General features: G+C 45.5%; 1 protein-coding gene across 1 annotated transcript in view; it reads left to right on the top strand.

The window, feature by feature from the left end:
- Positions 1-23,994, top strand: part of SPMIP7 (sperm microtubule inner protein 7) — a 189,774-nt gene that overhangs the window by 124,933 nt on the left and 40,847 nt on the right. Inside the window, exons 6-7 of the mRNA XM_069216922.1 lie at positions 11,507-11,548; positions 20,142-20,246. Coding sequence (XP_069073023.1) covers positions 11,507-11,548; positions 20,142-20,246 — 147 coding nt within the window. The remainder of the gene's footprint in view (positions 1-11,506; positions 11,549-20,141; positions 20,247-23,994) is intronic.

The following is a 23,994-nucleotide window of genomic DNA, read 5'->3' as shown; positions in this document are numbered from 1 at the left end:
CATATGTCTTCCAGACCAACCATCTTTATTTAAATCCCCTATTGTTATCAGATTCTTGAAAGGTCTTCTAAATCAATATCCTCCAAAGCCATTCGTTATGCCGCAATGGGATTTGTCCTTAGTCCTGACTTTCCTTATGGGGTCCCCTTTTGAACCTATGCATTCTTGCCCCTTAAGGTATTTGTTTTTAAAAACAGTCTTCCTGATAGCTATAACATCAGCAAGGAGAGTGAGTGAGTTGCAGGCCTTATCAGTAAAACCCCCTTATACAACTTTTTATGGGGATAAGGTGGTGTTGAGGACCAAGGCTGCTTTCCTCCCGAAGGTTGTTTCACCCTTCCATTTGGCTCAGGCAATTACTTTGTCCACGTTCTATCCTCCGCCTCATCCTTCCAAAGAGGAAGAAAGACTGCACCGTCTGGATCCAAAGAGAGCGTTGAGCTTCTTTATCAATAGAACAAAGGATTTCAGGCTGGAGGATCAGCTGTTTATTGGATACGTGGGCAAGAGGAGAGGAAAGGCAGTCCACAAGAGAACACTATCCAGGTGGGTTGTTCTTTGCATTAAAATATGTTACTCTTTGGCAAAGAAGGATCCTCCTGAGGGCATTAGAGCTCATTCCACCAGAGCTAAGTCGGCCACTTCGGCCTTAGCCAGAGGTGTTCCTGTGGTCGACATCTGCAAGGCCGCAACTTGGTCGTCCCTTCACACTTTTGCAAAACATTACTGTTTAGATTCTGAGGTTAGAAGGGACGGCCATTTTGCACGGTCAGTGCTGCAGGATTTCTTGGTTTGACCATTTAGGCACCCACCACCGGGCGTGGTACTGCTTTGGGACTCTATTCATGAGGTGAGGAATCCACAGGTAGTTGTATCCATCAGAAGAACGAGTTACTTACCTTCGGTAACGACTTTTCTGGTGGATACATTAGCTACCTGTGGATTCCTCACGGTCCCACCCGCCTCCCCGTTGCCTTTATGGTCTTGCCAAGTAATCCTTGAGTGCGCTCCTCTTGATCTTTGAGGGTGCAATAGATGTATATATATAATATATTTATATATATATATGGGTATATGTGTATATATCTTTATGTATATACTTGTTGTGTGTTTATATTTTTAAAAGAAAGAGTTTTATATATATATATATATATATATGTACATAAAAAAGATTTACAGTTATTCATACAATGTGGTGTATTTTTACAATATAATGGATGTTGCTTTGTTCTTTCATTGCATTGCCTGGTTGTTCTCATGCACGTAAAAAATGATTGGTACTGACGTCCGCACGTCGTCGAGGACCTCTTATTGCCTGTATGACGTCAGACGGCGTCGCGTGCGAGACAGTGACGTCCTCGTCGACGTGCAGAGACTAGTAAGAAGATTTCCGTAGAATGCTGGCGCCATGGGAGTATTCATGAGGTGAGGAATCCACAGGTAGCTAATGTATCCACCAGAAAAGTCGTTACCGAAGGTAAGTAACTCGTTCATATAGCTTCCAACACTCCTTCAAATAACAGGAGACCCAGGACACCTCCAAAGTGCAATTCAATTTATTTCAGCATTAACATGTTAATGCTGAAATAAATTGAATTGCACTTTGGAGGTGTCCTGGGTCTCCTGTTATTTGAAGGAGTGTTGGAAGCTTTATTAGGGCTTCTCGGAGCCCATCCAGGACCGCTGTGTAGAGTTCCTGCATTCCGAGACTTTTTTGTGAGATATATATATATATATATATATTTTTTTTTTGCATTGTACACAATGAACGTTTTCTTTGAAAAGGCTGGCGGGTAAATAATTTAGTTCCATCTAATTTCATCTAATAATTATATTTGAAAAAATGCACCACACTTATCTCACTGAGTCCATGTGAGAAGCTCAGCTCTCCACCCTCAAACCTCCAAAGTAATTTCACTAGTTTGGGTTTCTAAACCTGTTTTTCTGCGTCCCCCAAGTTCCATTCTTTATTTCAATTCGTTCCTGCTTTTAACAAGTGAGTTTCGTTTTATTCTTTTTCACAGATGAAAGTTATAATTAGGTGGCATTTTTGTGAAACTTTTTTTTTTAATAGAAGGCCCTCCTACTTATTTTCAAGGCAACTCTATACATACTTTAAAAGCTCTACTATCAAGTTTTATAGGTATTGAAAAACTTGGTGAAATCTGATGAAAAATGTGTCTGTGTTTTAACATTACCTTAATCAATTTTATTTCCTCATTAGAGAGAAGGGGGTAGGTTTGAGTCGACGGGGACCTTTCATGTTTTCTTTATTTTTACCTGTTGGCTCTTTCTAGGTCTCACCTGAGACAGCACATGCCTGTTGTTTGCAATACATTTTGATGGCTTGAGGGGGCTTGAAGCCTGCCTATTGTTTACTGTTTATTGGCTTCATTGTCAGTCTTAATTGCAAGGTCTCATTTGGTCAGGAGATGCTGGCTTCTTTTTCTTTCTGTGATTCTTTTTCTTCTGTCCCGGGAGCATGGACCAAGTAATGCTACCTTTTTTGGGAGGGTCTATCCACTGTTTGTGCTTTCTTCTATGGCCTGCTTTTTTCTTCTACTTGTAGCACTTAGTAAGAGTGTGTGTGTTGTGGTCTTGCTCCTGGTTTTACTCTGCACTGTTCCCTTCACCTGCTTATTTCCCATGTTCGTGTTTGTTTCCTTTTCCTTGTAATTCTCTTTCCTTCTACTCTTTTATGCTCTATATCAACATCAGCAGGCCCCAGGCTGCTAGTGTTGCTTTTCAGAATTATTTCAAAATATATTAATGGTTTTCTACTGTCGCTACTAAGTAATCACTTGTTTAGTTTGTAACAACATGCTTTTTTGGTACAAGTTTTTATAGTTTATGTTTGTACGATTACATGTTGGATAGCACATTCTTGTGTGAAAATAACATTATATTGTAACATGCTTTTTTGCTCGACTGGCCTCTCCTATTATGCTTTCTCCCTTGGGTGAATGTGTACATTGTAAAAAAGATTTCCATACAATATCGTACTATATATTGACAGGACATACCGTACCATACCATACCTACCGTACCATACCCTACAATGACAGGTCATATCATACAATACCATACCATACAATGGCAAGCCATACCATACCATACTTCACCATACCTTGCCATATCATATCATGTCATACCATACCATACCATACAATGGCATACAATGACAGGCCATACATACCATATCATACAATGCCAAGCCATACCATACTGTACCACACAATACCATATGATACAATTACAGGCCACACTGCACTTTACACCATGAAGGTAAAAATAAAACACTTTGACATGGCCAGCATTTACTGCAGCATAGAGTTTTTTAAAAATTTACTTTCAGCCAAGCTGCAAAACAGCCGTGCTGATGGATGGATAATGACTAAACAACATTATCTGATAGAGGCTTCTAGCTGCAGATTCCTTACCTTTGAATTCTCTGGTGTTAGCTTCGAATCTGGAATATTTTTGCTGAGCAATACCCTGCGCGCGCTTTCGGGTGGTGTCGTTTGGATCCGCATGCGTTGTCCGGCTCTGCGTGGCTTTGTCAGCGTCATTAGAGTAGTCTGTGACGTCACAGTCACCTATAAAGGCACCACAATGGCATACTTAAGTCAGTTCTTTTCCTTCCGCGCCGGTTAAGTGCGGGTCCGGGATCAAGCTACCCCTTGCCTTTTTTGGCAACCCTTTTTTTCGACATTTTGTTGGAGATATTTGTCGTCTGTGCGAGGAATATGTCATCTAGGAAGATGGGATTCAAGCCGTGTCGCGCCTGTCATCGTGCCATGTCGGTGACGTCCTCCATCAGGTATGTCTCTGGTGCCTCAACAGGGGCCACAACTCAAAGTCATGCTCCAACTGCCGGGCCATGGTCCTGAAGCTTTGAGGGAGCGGTCCCTAATGCTCATGCCAGCCCGGCAGACGACTTTCAACTTTGTCACACCCGTTGGTCTACGAGGCATCTCGGTAATGTCGACGTTCCGAGCACAGTTCTGCAGAGCCATTGCCAGGGCTGACTTGGTGCCCTCCCTTTCCTTGGAGCCGGAGCGACCCTCGTGCAAATAAAATAATTTTATGAAGCCATGCGCCCTGTTTTTGAACGGGCTGACCCAGCAGGTGGGTCTATGGACCCAGCAGGGGCCCCATCGGGTTTGAAGCAAGCGGCTTCAGCCTCAGTGCTGTTGGGGACCCCAGGATCCGACACTGGCTCCAGACCGGTGCCGGATTGTCGCAGTTGGCCTCCTCCAATGCCGGGCCTGACGTTGACAATCCCTCCACCACCGGTGCCCACTGGTGGTGGAAGATCCATCCTCATTCCTGATGTTCCAGAGCTGGAAAGACGTTGTACGACGCCGATTCCGACTTTGACTGCGCCGATTAGGCCCAGATCAGTGCCTGAGGCTTGTTATGAAAAGCCAGGCACAGGTGAGGAGTGGGAGGGGTCTGAGGACCCTTTAGAGTACGGTTTGGAGCAACAGGACTGGTATGTGGATCTAGGAGAAGCCAGTGGACTGGATACTTCTCCAGATGCTGGTATGTAGGAGAGAGCAACGTATGCTATGGTGGTGCATAGGGTAGCTGAGGTCTTGGGCCTAGACTTGCCTACGGTGCTAGTCAGGACTAATCTCCTGACATAGGTGCTTCAGCCAGGGGTAGCTACGTCGGAGCCAATGTTACCCTTCAATGAAGCCCTTACAGATGTCTTACTGGGAACGTAGTCCAAACCCAGCACAGGGGCTCCTGTGAATAGGACAATCGGGCGCCGCTATCAACCAGCTCCTAACAGCCCTAGTTTCCTCACCCAACACCCCACCTTAGAGAGCTTGGTGGTCCTAGCCTCCACTTCCCATGGTGCCTTCCCTTCCGCTTGCCCAGATAGGGTATCCAAGAGGCAGGTCCAACTTGGGAAGAAGATGTTTTCTTCCTCAAACCTGGCATTGAGATAGGTAAACACCTCTTGCCTATTGGGCCGTTTTTCCCATACTTTATGGGATACAGTGGCACAGGTGCTGCCCCAGGTCCTGAAGGGCGTACGGGACACTCACAGCCAAGCTGTCAAGGATGGGAGAGATGCAGCCGAGTTTACCATCCAGTGTGGCTTGGACACGACTGACTCTCTGGGCAGGGCGATTTCTTCGACAGTGGCCCTTTGACGCCACACCTCGCTGAGTACCACTGGTTTTTCGGTCGACGGCCACGCAAATTTGATGGACATGCCTTTTGATGGTTCATGCTTTTTTGGAGAGAAGGCAGACTCTGCGCTTGGCCAGTTTAAGGACTCTTAAGCCACAGCCAGATACTTGGATTTCTCAGCGCCCGTTCGCCAGCAGTCTGCCTATTGCCCCTGTCGAGGCTTCAGGAGGGGCACAATACCACGCCAACCATAGATTAGCCACCGTCTTTCAGCTTCACAGCATCCAGTGCGAGGACGAGTTCATGGTACCTTCAGGCCCAGAGGGTCTAGCAAGAGGTCAGCCACCACCCAGTCCCCCTCTTCCGCAATGCCCAAGCCCTCCTAGTATGTTCTGCAAGTCCATGCCAGTTGGAGGGAGGATTCAGTTTCATCTCCATCACTGGCGGCCCATAACATTGGACAAATGGTTCTTGCAGATCATACAGAAGGGGTACTCCCTCCCCTTCCAGTCTTTCACTCCCTCTATCCCTCCATTGAAAGAACAGCTGATGGAGGATCATTTAGTCTTGCTCCGGGAGGAAGTTACGTCTCTCTTGGCCAAGGGAGCCATAGAAATGGTCCTGATGTCAGAAGTAGGCAGCAGTTGTTATTCCTGCAACTTTCTTATTCCGAAAAAGAACAAGGGTCTTCGCCCTATCTTAAATTTAAGGGACGTCAATCTCTTCCTCAAAAAAGAGAAATTCAAGATGCTCACTCTTACTCAGGTCTTGTCTTCCCTAGACCAAGGAGACTGGATGGTAGCGTTGGACTTGCAGGATGCGTATTTTCATATCCCCTTCCTGCCCACCTACAGGGTCTACTTGCGGTTCAAGTTGGGCCACGAGCCCTTTCAGTTTACCGTGCTCCCCTTTGGCCTCACCAGTGCCCCTTGGGTATTCACTAAGGTGATGGCGGTGGTGGCAGCTCATCTGCGCAGGTTATGGATTTCAGTCTTTCCCTACCTCGATGACTGGCTGTTGAAGGCTGCTACATCTCAGGCTCTAGTCACCCACCTTCAGATTATGAAAGACCTCCTGCATTCGCTGGGGTTCACAATAAACGTGCCTAAGTCACACCTGACTCCCTCTCCGAAGCAGTTTCGGGTTTATCCTCCCGAGCAGCGAGTCCAGGATATTCAGGTTATGATACCTATGTTTCGGCCTCTATCCTGGATTTCAGTGAGATAGACCCCGAGGCTGTTAGGACTCATGGTTTCCTGCATCCTGTTAGTCAAGCATACCTGATGGCATATGAGGGGTCTCCAGTAGGACCTGAATCTCCTCGACATGGTTCAGATCTCGGAGGGAACTGCAAAAGACCTGCAGTGGTGGTTAGTGAACTGCGATTGGGTCAAAGGCAGACTCCTCTCTCTTCCCCTACCAGATCTCACATTAGTGACAGGTGCGTTACTTCTGGGATGGGGCAGACACCTGCAAGAGGCGGAGATCAGGGGCCTCTGCTCTCCAGCAGAATCCGAGCTCCATATCGACTTATTGGACCTTGAGGCGATCCGGCTAGCATTGAAAGCATTTGTTCCTGTTGTGAAAGGGAAGGTAGTGCAGGTGTTCACGGAAAACACCACCGCAATGTGGTACTGCAACAAACAGGGGTGTGTGGGGTCGTGGACCCTTTGTCAAGAGGCTCTGCGTCTCTGGAAATGGCTGGAACAGCAGGGTGTAACCCTGGTGGTTCAGCACCTGGCAGGTTCTCTGAACGCCAGGGCGGACGAACTCTGCCGTCGATGCCTAGTGGATCACGAATGGTATCTCCATCCGGATATGGCACAAGGACTCTTTCAGCAGTGGGGAGAGCCTTGTTTAGATCAGTTCGCCACCACAGAGAACACGCAATGTCAGCAGTATTGCGCGTTGGAGTTTCCAAGGTGACAATCACTCAGCGATGCTTTTCGTTGTGAGTGGATTTCAGGCCTTCTATACGCTTTTCTGCCCATACCATTTCTGCCCAGAGTTCTCAAGAAGATCAAGAACGACCGGGCCCAAGTAATCCTAGTGGCTCCAGATTGGGCACATAGAGTCTGGTATCCCGAGCTACTTAAAATAAGCATCAATCCTCCTATCAGGCTGCCCCTTCGAGAGGATCTTCTGTTGCAGCAGCAAGGGAAGGTTCTCCACCCAACCCTGTCAACTCTGCGCCTTCATGCGTGGAGATTGAGTGCGCCATTTGATGGCTTTTGATCTTCCTGTCGAAGTCTGTAAAGTTATTTTGGCGGCCAGGCGGCCCTGCACTAAAACGGTATACGCCTGCGGTTGGAAACGCTTTTTATTTTATTGTACAGAAAGGTCTATTGACCCTCTTTCTGCTTCTCTTTCCGATATTCTTCTCTTCATTCTTTCTCTAGCCCAACAAGATTCTGCCATGGGGACTTTCAAGGGCTATCTTTCTGCCTTATTGACATTTCCTTGGCTGCCTGATCAGCCTTCTGTATTCAAATCTCCAATTGTACATAGATTCCTCAAAGGGTTTGTACATATGTTTCCCCCTATGCCCTTTGTTATGCCTCAATGGGACTTAAATCTCATACTCACATTTTTTATGTGTGCTCCTTTCGCGCCTTTGCAAAACTGTCCCCTCCGGCTGCTCACCATCAAAACAGCCTTCTTAGTGGAAATAACATCTGCTAGGAGGGTGAATGAGATGCAAGCCCTGCCATCAAAGACACCATATTGCACTATCCATCCAGACAAGGTGGTTCTCAGAACTCGTGCCTCTTTCCTCCCCAAGGTGGTGACCCCATTTCATCTGGGTAAGAACATCACCCTGCCCACCTTCTTTGCTCCACCACATCCTTCTAAAGAAGAGGAGCAACTCCATTAACTGGACCCAAAAAGAGCATTGTCCTTCTACCTTGACTATACAAAAGAGTTCCAGATGGATGACCAACTCTTTGTGGGGTACGTTGGAGCAAAGAAGGGTTGGAAAGTGCAGAAGCGAACCATTTCACGGTGGGTCATTCTCTGCATCAAGATATGCTACGCATTGGCCAGGAAGCAGCCTCCTGAGGGCTCATTTTACCAGGGGCAAAGATGCCACCACTGCACTAGCTTGAAGCGTACTAGTCCTGGAGATCTGTCAGGCGGCAATGTGGACATCTTTGCACACGTTTGCCTGGACATTACTGCCTGGACAGTCAGATTCAGAGAGGCAGGCACTTTGCCCGTTCAGTCCTACAGGCCTTTTTAGTGTAAGGAGTAGTATTCCGCAGCCCACCGCCAGGAGGTTCTGGCTTGGGTATCTATTTAGAGGTAAGGAATCTGCAGCTAGAAGTCTCTATCAAATGAACAAGTTACTTACCTTCGATAAAACATTTTCTGGTGGAGACTCAATCTAGCTGCAGATTCCTTCCACCCGTCCATGCCTAGCTGCTCTGCGGACATGCCTCGTAGGTTTAGGGTTTACCCTTTTCAGGGCCATAGTTTTGCACAGACAGATATTGGTTCTATCCATGACTGCGCTTCTGGCGTGGAATTGTTGTGGTTAAAAGAACTGGCGTACGCGTGCCAAGGTGGTGGCTACATAGGCGACTGTGACTCGCGGAGCCATAAGGCGCACACGGATCTGAACCATGCCACCTAACGGTGCGTGCAGGGTACTGCTCAGCAAAAAGGTTCTGGATTCAAAGCTAACGCCAGGGAATTCAAAGGTAAAGAATCTGCAGCTAGATAGAGTCTCTACCAGATAATGCGTAACCGAAGGTAAGTAACTTGTTCGACAAAGCCAATAGATCTAGCTTAGACCGGACCTATTGACTTTGCCTATAATTGTTAATAGAGGAACCAGCCACTATCTTTTTTCCACCACAGCCATACTTTAGCTGTGTGCCATGGTTGTTAACAAAGATAAATACAGACAGCGGGCTTTATTGCTTCCCCCTTTCGTATTTTCATTGGTGCAGAGGAGTATTTCACAGTTATACATTTTGAATTGGTGACTGGAAAAGGAGTCCCTTTCTATCATCTAACAGAGGAGTTAATAGAAACTGGGAAGCTGCTGAACGGTGTGGTATTTAAAACTCTAATCTCAAAATATTTAAAACAATATAGTGGCACTGAGCATAGTAGACCCACTACTTGTGTGCTTTGGCCTATACACTCACATCACTAACATACCTAATTTGGGCGGCAACATGACAACTGAAAAAACAGAAATGGCACCACTATGTGATTTGATCCCAGGGCGCCGTGCTTTCCAGATAACAAGCGTTAAAGGCTGCTCCTGATATAAACAATCCTTTGGGCACTTATGATGGAGGCACGCTTCAGCACACGAAACACCGACAAATGGACGTCCAGGGCTGTGTTGCATGTTTCATTATCTCATTATGTGGAAAAGTAAAGCCACACATGTTTAGAGCCAATCAAATCATGCAGCTGGGTTAATGAATGATGGTGCAAAACTCAATACAAGTTCTTACGGAGTGACGGTGCAAATATGTACACGTATGGTGGGAATTTGTGAGTTAAGACTTGCACTCTTCATACAGTGGTGCACATTGCTGCGTAATTTCGACTACCATTGGAGCAATGTTCTGAATATATTATAGGATATATTTTAATCACTTTTAGAATATTGGTACCCATAATTGGCGTGGCACTACTGTGCCCAGTGCTGTTGTAATTCTTAGGCCCATATTTATACTTTTTGACGCTAAACTGCGCTAACGCAGTTTAGCGTCAAAAAGTTTTGCGCCGTCTAACGCCATTCTGAAGCGCCATGCGGGCGCCGTATTTATGGAATGGCGTTAGACGGCGCAATCAGACCGGCGCTGCCTGGTTTGCGTGGGAAAAAACCACGTAGACCAGACAGCGCCGGCGTAGGGGGAAAATGGCGCATGGGCGTCTTAAAATGGGGCAAGTCAGGTTACGTCGAAAAAATCGTCTTAACCCGACTTGCGCCATTTATTTTCGACGCCCATCCCCCATCAACATGACTCCTATCATTGTAAAGATAGGAGTCATGCCCCCTTGCCCAATGGCCATGCCCAGGGGACTTCTGTCCCCTGGGCATGGTCATTGGGCATAGTGGCATGTAGGGGGGCACAAATAAGGCCCCCCTATGCCACCAAAAAAAAATATAAAAAATAAAAAATTATACTTACCTGAACTTACCTGAATGTCCCTGGGGTGGGTCCCTCCATCCTTGGGGGTCCTCCTGGGGTGGGCAAGGGTGGCAGGGGGGGTCCCTGGGGGCATGGGAGGGCACCTGTGGGCTCATTTTGAGCCCACAGGCCCCTTAACGCCTGCCCTGAGCAGGCGTTAAAAAGTGGCGCAAATGCGCCGTTTTTAGCCACGCCAACTCCCGGGCGTCTCTTTTGCCCGGGAGTATAAATACCACGTAAAGGCCTGGGAGTCATTTTTTAGACGGGAACGCCTCCCTTGCATATCATTAACGCAAGGAAGGGGTTCACGCTAAAAAATGACGCACATTCCGGGAACTTTGGCGCTATTCGCCTCTAACGCCATAGTATAAATATGGCGTTAGTTGGCGTTAGTTTTGCGTCGAAATTGCGTCGAAAAAAACGACGCAATTTCGGCGCAAACGGAGTATAAATATGGCCCTTAGTGTTTTATAACGATATTAATACTGCGATCTGACGCTTCGGTCTGAAGGTTGATCCATCAGGGCACTCAACAGTTCATCCATTTATGAACTCACTCTATGCTTATTCATTATCTCAGTTACTTACTCATTCATCCACGCATGCACTCACTCATCCACCCATTCTCAGTTTACCTACACACATGGTCAAACAAAAGCAAACATAAACCTGGCAACCGTTGAGGAATAGCTTTATTTTCACTTATAAAATAGCCAAACTTACTGGCTTTTCCATTGTTTGTTTCTTATTATGGGTACCAATTTGCGTGTCTGTTTTGATTTCATTTTGGGTTTCCAATGCTGTTGCCTTCAATCATTTCCGGCAGCAGTCCAAGAGCAAAGTTCCGATTTTGTGAGTTTTGTTAAGTACAGCATATTTTTACCCCGAATAAAATACTGAAACGAGAAAGGCCTTGTTTTGTGTTTAATATTTTTACTTTATTTTTGGTTTGCTATAAATATTTTCTGTTAATGGGTTTTCCTGCAAGACCTCTAATGGGTATAATTTATACACAACATTTGTAATATTTATGAAAGGCCACGTTAACATGCTGCAAATGACGTCTCCCTGCCCGTGCAGTGCTACAACGTAATAATGTATAATCCGACATATGTTTTGATGGTTACATATGGGATATTGATTTTATCCAAACATTAACATGTTCCCCTCTGTTTCTTTGTTCCCCTTTTGCTCTTCTTTAACAGTGTAAGCCCTTGCCCACGAGTTCATCAAATACCATTGTACACGTAAGTATTCTTAACAAAAGGATACCTGAATCTAAACTCTGGGTTCTCATTATTCTGTACTGTTGATATGTGCTCACAAATTCTTCAGTAACAAGCCTCAGACTTTAAAGTTCTTACCCTAAATGTTACCATTCAAGATGTATGCAGCCCATTATCAGTAGATTGAAGAATTGGATAGAATACCTAATGTTATCTTACAATTATATGTTCGGGTGCAGAGCATTTATCAACCAGAAACACCTAAATCGTCCGGTCTTTGTGACCCAAAAAAAAAAATGTAATGCAAAGGTAAGACTAGTTCACATGTTCAGTAGCAGAACATTGACTTACGTGAATGGCCAAGCAAAACTACTACCAATGGTTGATTACACAATGTAGGATTCTACTTTAGTTTACATCAAATTTGGCTCAAATTGACTGTAAAAATTAGTTAGCTATTATCGTATGGTTTAGAGTCATTGGTATCCAAAAGCCATTTTTAATTAGGTGTTGCCTCACCAGGCAGAGCCCAAGCAGTGGCCAAATTCAGAAAGCACAGGGAGAGTCAGAACTAGACCAAAGTAGCTCCTGAGCCCTCAGTCCTGATGTGATGCACGTGTTCGGTTTGGGAATAGCTACCTGGGCTTCAGATTCTCATGTCTCCAGGGCAAAACCTCATTCTCGAGTCACCCTTCATCAGTGTGCCAGCCAGCTGCTGCCTTATGCTTGTTTTATCATTCAGGGTTTCTCCTTTTTTTGCAAACATATTGTCCGTCTACACATAGACAGTTAAGTCTAGCTTTTCTATTTTTATGTCCACATCTATTTACCTTGATGACATGTTGGCATGACAACAATTAAATAAATAAATGTGGAAAATAAATATGATGAAAGATAAAGACATGTTAGTAGCCAAAATTGTGGAGTCTGTTCAAGTGCATTTCAATATTTAAACTTTAATCTGATGCTGGGGCACCAAATTCATGTCGATGGATTCATACTTACCAATGTTCTTGAGTATGTTTACTCAGCTCAAGCTAGGAAATTCACCATCACAGTTTTTCTGCCCCAGTACGTCCACTTGTTTATCATTATACTATAGTAGGTTTGGTTGCAAGACTCATTTGAAGTTGGTCAGGTGTGGTTCCTGATAAAGATGCACAGGGATGTTTGTCTATCTTTGCAACTTAAATAACTTGTGGCTGAAAAGAGTTTGTGTAGTATCCTCAGCCTGACTCATGAGTGTGATTCAACAACTTCCTTGTAGGTTCAAGATCACATGCTCCAGGTGGTTGATGGGGAGAAATTTGTGTCTTTTAGTGCTCTTGAATGGTTGTCTGTGGTCACCAAGAAAAACAAATTTGTTGAGTACGGATTTGTGAATCCTTTTCACCTAAATTGTTTCTTCAAAATTTAGAAATAAATGTCTATTGTCACATCTTAGAATACATTTTTGAAAATGCCTTTTTTCTCGAAAGAATGTTCAACATTTTTCCATCCTTGTCCCTTACTTGGGAGCTGATCTTCTGAAGTTTTCTCCCCTGTCACTTTCCATCTTCAGTCCTCGCTTTTCTCCCATTCCTTATCCATATGGGACCCCTTTCCCTTTGTGAATGCCCACAAAAATATTTTTTCAGAGCATATGGACCACTGCCTACTCTAAAAAAAACGAAACCAAATGGTTTCGGAATTTTTTCTTTTTGCAGCTCGTTTTCCTTTAAGGAAAACGGGCTGCAAAAAGAAACAAAAAACTGCTTTATTAAAAAAAGCAGTCATGAACATGGTGGTCTGCTGTCTCCAGCAGGCCACCATCCCTGTGAGTGCCTAGACTCGCTATGGGGTCGCAAGCTGCGACCCACCTCATTAATATTCATGAGGTGGGTCTTTGCGACCCCATAGCGAGTCTGAGACACCTTTCTGCATCTCGGATTGTGAGTTGCAATTTGCGAGTCGCTATGACTCGCAAATTGCAAGTCGCAATCTGATACCTACCTACATCTGGCCCCCATTCCCTTATGTATTGCACTCTGCCTTTATTTCAGTACTAACACTGCCTGTTTCACACAGTTTGTCAAAGGAATGTGATATTACAACTGTCATATTTTGAGGGGCAGATTTACAATATTTTGGCACAAGGCAGCGCCACAAGGCTTCTTTCTGTGCTGCCCTGCGGCAAAAGAAAAGGACAGGCATGCACTGTATCTATAAGATAGGGTGCATTCCTGTCCTTTTCAACTGCGCTGGGGCACAGTTGGCTACCATGCGCCAATGCAGGCACCCTTGCAGCATTGTGCAAGGGTGTCTATGTTGTAGGAATTATTTATTTTTGTGCAGGAAGGGACACCTCCCTGCACAAAAACAATCCATGGAGGTGTTTTATTCCTTCTTTATGTGCCACAGATTGTAGCACACATAGAAAGAGGAATGAACAAGGAGAAATAAAGTTATTTCTCCTCATTACACCTCCCCTGGGGAGGAGTAGACCTATGACACATTCCCCTTCTAAATCTGGGAATGCATCAAAATCCATGGATATTGCATGGGAAATCCCACTGCAACGCCCATGAACAGCCTCATTGACACGGAGTAAGGCAACACAGCGACTTGCGCAGGGGTGTAGCCAGCGGGGAAACATGGCGGCCACGAGTTAAATCAGCTCCGCTCAGCCACCCCATTATCCGCCACAATTACATTTCATAATCATGGACCACCACTGAAACGCGATCCTCTGTCGCTCCAAGACGGCGGGGGCCCGTGTAGCAGCCCAAGCGACCAGAGACAACCATGGGAGACCGATCGGCTGTGACCTGAGGCCTAGTGTATCAGAGTCACGGGGGTGGTGCACCCATACGGGGGACGAGCAGACAAGGACTAAACAGGGCTCAGCCTCACACCGGAAGAAGCTGCCGCAGCAGAGGTCACCACATCCGCAGGGAAGGAACATGAAACAGGCCCAGGGAGCGATGTGGAGAGCCGATTCTCCGGGGCCTAAAGCCGAAGGACTGCCTGCCATACTGTATGAGGTGTGTGGCGCAGTGCGACCGCTGTAAGGCCGTACTACAGGTAACTGAAATCAGCAGGAGATACGGGCAGATTGGGAAAGCATCACAACCTAGCAGGGGGCCTGGACACTGGGAATAAGGAAGGCATTGAAAACATACCCGGTGGTCCTGGGATACAGAGTAAATGCGAAAACCACAGAGGGGGACTCATGGTGCTGGATGTCTGATCACCCTAATGGCTGCGGCCAACGCGATAGCTGCCACATCTCATTTAAACAACGGCGAAGACAGTACCGCTCAGACATTGTAATAAGTGACGATAATTGACCTGAACGAAGGGCTAAGAAATTGCTGTTTCCTGACCTATAGGAGCACCCCCTGTGATAGCCCAAGCAACTACTGGGAAGGGAATGATTGTGCGAACTGGTCCCTGTGGCCTTTTTGGGAAGAACCAACCCTCGGGCACCACAAGTGGGGAATAGACCGACTGGGCCCCAGAGTGTGGACTGTTACTGTGGACCCCTCTTGACAGTGGTGCAGTGACCACACTGAGCAAGATGGGGAAAACCGGACTACTGATTCTCAAGCGACTCCTTATGGAGAAGCAACATCCTCGGCAATGATGACACTGCAGGACCAGGGAGTGCGACAGGCTTCTTTGGAGTAGGCTAGATGCGGTGCTGTCTGCCATTGAACAAACCAGGTCCTCGCTAGAATCTAAAATAGACACTGTGGCATCCAACCTTAACCTGCTACACGCAGACCAGCGGAAACTTGCAAACAAGGTAAATGCAACAGAACAAGCACTTGTCTCACTGCAACCAAAAGTCCTCTCCATAGACACTACACTACAAGCGCTTACTGATCGAGTGCAGATTCTGGAATCGCGGATTGAGGACGCAGAAGGGAGGTCCCGGAGGACTAATATTTGGGTTGTGGGCTTCCAGAAGGTCTTGAGGGCCGAAATGCGGTACAGTATCTAGAATCCTGGTTGCGTGACTTACCTGCTGTAGATTCATTGTCAAGTTTCTTCTCCATTGAAAAAAGCACAGGGTTCCGTCTCGTAAACCTCTGGCTGGAACGTACCCCAGACCCATGGGATTTGCTTTCTCCACTACTGTGACAGGGACACCGTGTAAAGGGAAACCAAAAAAAGCTCAGAAGTACAGGTGGAAAATGCAAAAATCATGTTCTTCCCAGACTATACACTAGCGGTCCAATGACACAGGAGATAATTTATGGCAGTTAAACAGCGACTCCAAGAACTGTATCTAAAATATTCAGTACTGTTTCCAGCATGCCTACTAGTGATGGAAAAAGGTACTACACACTTTTTTGACCCCCCTGACGATGCATGGAAATGGTTGGAAGACTCTGGTATGGACAGTCAAAAAGGGACTACCCTGAAATAGCAGCGTGCACCCAGGGGAACCCGTGGGAATGAGGGAAGTGCGCTGAGTCCTGCCCCAGATCTTGAACAAATAATAGCAGAGCGGCTCTGTTAACACAACTGCCACAAAGTGGGATGCCTTTAAAGTAACACTGCATGGTCATTGCATGGGGCTAACCTGAAACATGCGAAAGCAGTAAGCTAAGGAGGTGAACCTGTTAGAACAAAAGTTGATACACCTAGAAAATGAGGCTGTTCACAACACTGAGAACCTAGCTAGACTTATTGCTGCATAGAGGGAACAGTTCTCTCCCTTAGAAAAATTAAGTTGCTTGAACTATGCAGCACATGCAGCTGGAACTCACACTGCAGCAGAAAGGGCTGGTTCCCTTCTGGCTTGGCTACTAAAACAAGATAGACCCCAGCACCCAATCGAAGCACTGCGTGATTCCACAGGAACCCTATTGTATACTCAACATGAAATTCATGTAGAGTTGACCTAGCATTCCATACACTAAATTGCACTATTGGCACTTTCCCTGTGGGAGACATAGACTCGTTCCTGCTGGGTCTCCAATTACCACAGGTGTCATTAGAACACCGAGCAGTGTTGAACAGAGCCATCTCATTATCTGAAATTCAGTCTCCCATTAAAGCCCTGCCTACCAATAAAACCCCTGGCTTAGATGGGCTGCCCTCTGAATTTTACAAGACATATGCCCCACAGTTAACGCCCCACTTGTTTCTTCTCTATGGGAAGTGCTGGACTTAGTGCAGCTGCTCACCACACTCCGAGAAGCCTTTGTCATTACTCTACCAAAACCGCTGAAGGACCCAACACAAATCAGCTCCAATAGGCCACTGGCGCTCCTCAACACCGACTATAGGATCCTGGCTAGGATCATAGCTGACCAATTAGCACCACTGATACCAGGCCTGGTCCACAGAGATCAGAATGGCTTTGTACCAACCCGAACAACATCGTTCAACATCCGTAGGCTTTTTCGGCTCCTAAGACACGTACTGACGTGATGGCCATTAGCCGTCTGTCTAGTGCTTGATTTGTAGAGGGCCTTTCATTCCCTGGAATGGTCGTACCTATTTTGGGAATTACAGCGAATAGGGTTGGGCACCCGATTCACAAATATGGTGCGGCTACTTTATACATCACCAATGACCAGAGTGCGCACAGGATCTGTGATCTCTCCTTCCATCACTACAGAGAGAAGCACGCGCCTGGGATGAATCTTCTCCTCCCTCCTTTTTGCCCTAGCATTTGAACCCTTAGCAGTGGCACTTAAGAAGCGGGGACAGGAATGGGGACTACCCCAAGGAGATGGCATGTATGCATTATGATTATATGCAGATGACATCCTCATTTACTTACGGGATGTCACACATTTGCCTATCTTTATCATACTACCTTTGTGGAACTATTGGGGCTCCGTGTAAATTGGACCAAGTCCTGTATCTTTCCATTTTTGTATACCACACCAGATCCTGGCCCTCCCCCTGTTGAGGCACCATTGGTATGGCAACCGCAAACATTTAGATATTTCGGTTACAGATATACTGCACGGATGATCACCTGATGGAAGGCAACATAATACGGGTGGTGACCTCTTTAAGGACACAAATGACCTTCTGTAAGTCCCTTCCACTCTCTGTGGCAGGTCGAGTTGCACTGATTAAAATGGTTGCACTACCTCACTTATTATATTACTTTACAAATCTCCCAATATATATCCCTGCATCATATTTTCGTTCACTGGAATGTTTATTTCAGGAGTTCCTATGGCATGGTACACGTTGCCGCTTAGCGCTCCCAAAACTTTACAGGGCGCTGCCTAACTTTGAACTTTATTACCACGCGCCCCAACTTCAATGGGTATCGCGCTGGTTTGCTGGCAGGAATCTGGCAGACTTGGCAACCCTCACCTCGGCATGGACACTTCCAGACTTGTTCCACTTATTCCACCCATGTACAAAACATTGTACACCAGAGGCCCCTCTACTGTGAACAGCGTATTGCTGTTATCGCCAGAGTCTATATCTTATGAAGGGAGTGATCCTGTACACACCAGCGATAGCACTAGTGGGAATGCCACGTGGAACACATATCACATCAACATCAGAACTGGCCACTTGAAGTGCAGCCGGGGTACATACACTTGGGTACCTATACGATAATGGCACTCTCCTCCCCTATGCCACATTATGGGAAGGTACTAATATACCCCCTGGTGGCTTCCTCCTACACCGCTCTCTCACTGGAGCACTGCGTCAGGCCTAGGGGGACATTAACCAAGAACCTCCTACATACCTGACATTACAATATTTGCATGTACTTGGCGCAAGAACACACCTGGTGCATTGGCTAGCAGAATACCTGAGACACCACACCTCCCCTCCACTCACATGGTTATGTTTTATTGGAGAGCCCTTCAGAGGGTGCCACATAATGCTAGATTCTGCCACATTCAATACTGTATTATCCATCGAGCTTACCTGACACCACAGCAAATAAATTGCTTCTCCCGCAGAACTGACATGAGCTCCCCCTGATGTCAGTTGCTGGATGCAGACATACTGCACATGTTATGGTCCTGCCCCATGCTACAGGACTACTGGTGGGTAGTGATGGATAGGCTACGTCATTGTACGGGCCGAACAATCACTAACACCTGGCAAACATGCATACAAGAACTACTCCACCGTAGTAAACATAACCGTGCCATCTCCAGATTTCTTGTCCTAGGATTTATCGTAGCCAAAAGATTAATTACCCGAAAATGGAAGAAAACTGAGGTGCCATGTTATGAAGCCTGGTCCTGATCGGTGACGGTTTGGGCAAAGGAGGGAAGCATAGCGCTTCACAGGAAGGATGCGCTGGGTCTCTGAAAATAGCCCATAGCAAGCCAGTGAGAAACAATACTAGCAGACTTACACACACCTCTCACTGACAATGCACAAGGAGGATCAGTTACCTCAATAAACAAAATGTCGGGGCTAAGAAAGCTTTCACTCATGCTCCCATGACCACACGCAAACATGGATGCTATTGGTCAATATAAGATAGCACCGCCCAAACTACACACTACACATGATATTGGGCCATTCGAGTAGGATCACTAGGACCCCCGCTTCACTCATACTGGATTTACTGGTAAAACTGGAAGTCTGCTATTTAATGGTCAAGGTAATCACATGCCTTCATACCTGGTAGAAACTAGTTTGCTCCAGAGCTGGCCTGTTGCCCTTTCAGTTTGCTTTGTTATTATGTGCAAATAGAAATGTAAGATCTGTTAACTGAGGTTACAGGCATAGAATGGTGATTAATTGGAAGAGACGCGGTGTACACCTGCCAGGTAAAAAATAACTCTTGCTGAAGATGATTCAATAATTTTTACTTATGGTGTGCATAATGTAAACATGTATCATAATGAAAAATGTCATAAACCGGATGATACCAATGTGTATACCTGTTCGCTGTAATTTCAACTACAAAAATTTGAAATAGTAAAACAGACTCAACCAAAAAAAACACAGCGACTTGCGCTATGTTGCCTAAATCCATATCTACAAAGCCATGAAAAGCCAAGCAAAGTGGCTTTGCCAGGCCTTGTAAATACGGGCCTGCAGTCTGAGCCGCAGATGTTTCAAAAACGTTACGCACCAGCGGCGCAAGCCGCAGGTAAGTGTGCATTAGTAGCTAAAAGTGATGAAAGTACCGCCTCGCAATCAAAATTGATTAAAATCTATTTTCCTACCATGGCAAAAGAACACCGCTATTTGTAGAAGTGCGTTCAATTTCCGGAAAGAAGTCCAAGGCAAATAACAATATTGAAAATGTTTTATTCTGATGCTTTGCCTCCCTAGAATGAATTATGCCGGCCACCTGCCGCTAGGACACACTCATCTCACATTGGCCACCTTTTAAAATAGAAACTATAGACTCAATCTAAGGACTTGTTTGCACACTCGACATATCTTATGGAATGTATGTATGAGTAAACATGTCAAAATCTTGGCTGCATCATAGAAGCGAGCATTCACGTGTACTACAATTTCCAAAATGAGTTTACAACAAACTGAGTCTTCACTTTAATGCTTATTGTAGTGGTGCTCAGACCATTACAGGCCGATTCACATCTTACTGCTAATGATACATATTTTGGGGCATTGTCGATCCCATGATTTTTGCATGTGTTTTGTTTTACAGTGGTTCCATTGGTGCAGAGAATTTAGAAGATATAGACAATCCAAACGTAATGTTCTCTCCTTTCACAATAATGCGGACCCCGGCTCTGTATTCCAATACATCCGTGTAAGTTATAATTTTTGTCATTAAAATAAGAATGTCTTAACCCATCTATTCATTTTTTTGTGAACGAATTGTTAGTTGTCATTTTTACAAAGGATATGAAACTAAACTCATCTTCTCCAGTAGGGAGCGCCTGCTGCTCCGTGCTTAGGCCCATATTTATACTTTTTGACGCAAAACTGCGCTAACGCAGTTTAGCGCTAAAAAAATTAGCGCCGGCTAACGCCATTCTGAAGCGCCATGCGGGCGCCGTATTTATTGAATGGCGTTAGCCGGCGTTAGCCGACCGGCGCTGCCTGGTGTGCGTGAAAAAAAACCACGTACACCAGGCAGCGCCGGCGTGGGGAAAAATGGCGTTTGGGCGTCCAAAAATGGGGCAAGTCAGGCTGAGGCAAAAAAAACGTCTTAACCCGATTTGCACCATTTTTTTTTGGCGCCCAGACGCCATTAACATGACTCCTGTCTTAGCAAAGACAGGAGTCATGCCCCCTTGCCCAATGGCCATGCCCAGGGGACTTCTGTCCTCTGGGCATGGTCATTGGGCATAGTGGCATGTAGGGGGGCACAAATCAGGCCCCCCTATGCCAAAATAAAATTAAAAAAAAAATACTTACCACAACTTACCTTTTCTTCCCTGGGGTGGGTCCCTCCATCCTTGGGTGTCCTCCTGGGGTGGGCAAGGGTGGCAGGGGGTGTCCCTGGGGGCTTGGGAGGGCACCTCTGGGCTCATTCTGAGCCCACAGGTCCCTTAACGCCTGCCCTGACCCAGGCGCTAAAATCCGGCGCAAATGCGGGTTTTTTAGTCCCGCCCACTCCCGGGCGTCATTTTTGCCCGGGAGTATAAATCCGACGCAATAGCATCGGAGTCATTTTTTTAGACGGGAACGCCTACCTTGCATATCATTAACGCAAGGAAGGTGTTCACGCAAAAAAATTACGCTAACTCCATGAACTTTGGCGCTAGACGCGTCTAACGCCAAAGTATAAATATGGAGTTAGTTTTGCGTCGAATTTGCGTAAAAAAAAACGACGCAAATTCGGCGCAAACGGAGTATAAATATGCCCCTTAATTTGTAAAAAATAAGTGCTTGGGCCCAATGTTTTACTCCGAAACATGCTGCCTGCCTATGTTTGGGGTGCTAAATACTAAGAATGCGTTGTCTTGATTCCGCTCATGGCTCTTTAATTCACTACTAGACCCTCCCTGGCACTTTACCCCACTCTTGCAGTTTCTTTTTGATCCCTGGTTTCTTCTTTTGTCACTGTTTGCTCTCTTTCTATCCTTCCTACTTTTCCTCTTTTGTGTTTTTCTCTCTCGTTCTGGATCAGAGAGTTTTGAAAGAAAAGAATTGGTGGTGCCCAAAAATGAGTGCCGGTGGACCCCACCGGCAACCGCAGGCTCAAATTAAGCACTGCTGCCACGTCTCACCAGCCAGTTCAGGTTCCGAAGAAAGTGGCTCATGCCCTTACGCTGGAGGAAATAAGGCATTGACTTTCTGCCTGCACATTCATACATCGCATGTCCAGAACTGTGCCAGTTTGAAACCGATTGAAGCAGATAAAGTATTTGAACAATTTAGCAATGAAGAAAAATGTTTTACAATTTTGTGAAGAATAGATGTGTTTAACAATTTTGCTGCAGAGAAGTGAGCGTTCCAGGCAAGGATATGGGTTTTTTTCTACAACAGTTACATCTGAAGTAATAGACTTATTGTGCCTATTTGTTAAGGTCAGGTCTCTGCCACAGCTTGGGGCTGACCAGTGTCATACGTAGTTGAGGTGCTGGAGCAGCAGTATATTAGCCCCATTAGGCAGTGGTAAATGCTTGTCACTGACATTTAATAGGAATGTACTGCTTTTGACCAGAAATTGAACCGTATTTCTGTACATTTCTAAAGTAACAAAATAGTAGGACAGAACACGAGAACATCGTACAAGGCAAAAGAACGTTTTTGTGATGTATTGCAGGCTTGGTAAATGTGCTTATATCCCTGTTCTGAGTGCTTCATTGCATTTGAAACTGGTATCCTGTCTTTTATTTTAGCCCTAGTGTCACGCAGATCTATCTAATGCTTCAAGGTCTAGGCCTGTCCCCGTCAATGTGAGATTCAGAACCTGTGCTGCGACCCTGAGGGGTGCACCAAGACCTCCCTCATAGTCGACCTTGGGCTACAGGCCATTAATGGGGTACTTCACATTAAGTGGTGGTGGTAGTGTGACGTGTTTCTAATCACTATAGTGGCTAGGACTATTTCTCTGTGTCAAGTAGAGGTGAGCGAACACATTCATACATCACATGTCCTCTGTGTCGGGTAGAGGTCCACCAGACAGTGCAAGTGTATTGCCAGCTTACCTGTGGCTGGCGGGTGAATATCCAGGCAGTGACTCCCAAATCAGGGATTGTCAGAACCCCTTTCAAAGGGTCACAGGGTGGGCAGGAGTTACAGGGCCCAACCTTGGAGGTTGATGCCTTTTACTCCGGATATACATTGGTTGTTGTATTGTGGGTCTATACGACAGGGCGAAGTACCCTGTCAGCAGTTGACTTTCAGTAGTGTGTGGGTTGAGCAGTCTAAGGCTTCCTGATTGTGTGGGGGTAGATGCAGGGGGTTAACATAGGCTCACACCTCAAAAAACGATCAATGGAAGCAATAAAACAATAATGATTGTCCGGTCAAAGATTTACTTTTATAAAAAAAGGATTATTTATATGCAACCACACAGTAAAATAGAGCATACACAAACAACAAACACAGTCCCCTGAGGACGAGGCTCTAGTATTCAGTAAGTAGATCCCTGAAACCCACTTCCTTCTCGCTACTGGTAGTGATTTTCCCACATTCACTATAGCTGACAGTCTCTAAAGTCCCATTCTGTTAGTGTTTGGACAGAATATCTATTAATAAATATGGTGTAGAAAAAATATTGTGCCAAGAATATTGAGAACATAAATATTGTTAAGGTAAGATTTCATGGGTAAGCAAAGATTTACTATACTCAACTCCACATATGTATCTTGGATATATATATATATATATATATATATATATATATATATTTTTTTTTTTTTTTTTCAAGGTACTTAGATGTGGAGTTAAGAATTGTAAATCTTTTCTTACCTATTTGCACTTACCTTTTCAGTATTTTGGTCCTCAGTATTTTTGACACAATGTTCTGTCCGCACAATATTTTTAACTTTAATATTCTATCAGACAACCCACTTGCACACGTCAAAAAGTCAAAAGTGTTGCAGCACCCAAAATGCTATATGCAGAACAAGTTCCCCCATGGGCCTTCCGGATTTTCCTGGGTGATGACCCCTCATCCAGCTAGGAGACTGGAAGGCCTTGGCTCACAGTCCTGGTCACAGTCAGATGTCTTGCAGAACTTCTCCTCTCACAGCCCAGCTGCCTGCTTGAGAGTTGACAATATTGAAGGCCTCAAGCACCTCTTCTTATAGTCCATTTCTTAACACCAAATGTGATTTGGGGCTGAATCCTTGAAGTCTGTGTTGAGAGTCTACTTCCTTTCGAAGTGCCTATTCCTCTGCGCTTCCTCCAGAAAACAGTGTGTAACAGCAGGAGCAACTCCAGATGTGATAGCCCAACAACACAGGCCATGGGAATGACTGGAGGTTCAAACTGGATGTCAACCACAGTGATATGAGCATCAAAAGCTTACCCCAGGGCCCTAGTCCTCTCTTTATGATTCTCTTATCAGTCCCATCTCATTCCTAATATGTTTCCAGGTC

This window comes from Pleurodeles waltl, chromosome 2_1 (assembly GCF_031143425.1).
Source record: "Pleurodeles waltl isolate 20211129_DDA chromosome 2_1, aPleWal1.hap1.20221129, whole genome shotgun sequence".
NCBI lineage: Eukaryota > Metazoa > Chordata > Amphibia > Caudata > Salamandridae > Pleurodeles > Pleurodeles waltl.
This window is presented reverse-complemented; position numbering and strand designations above follow the sequence as displayed.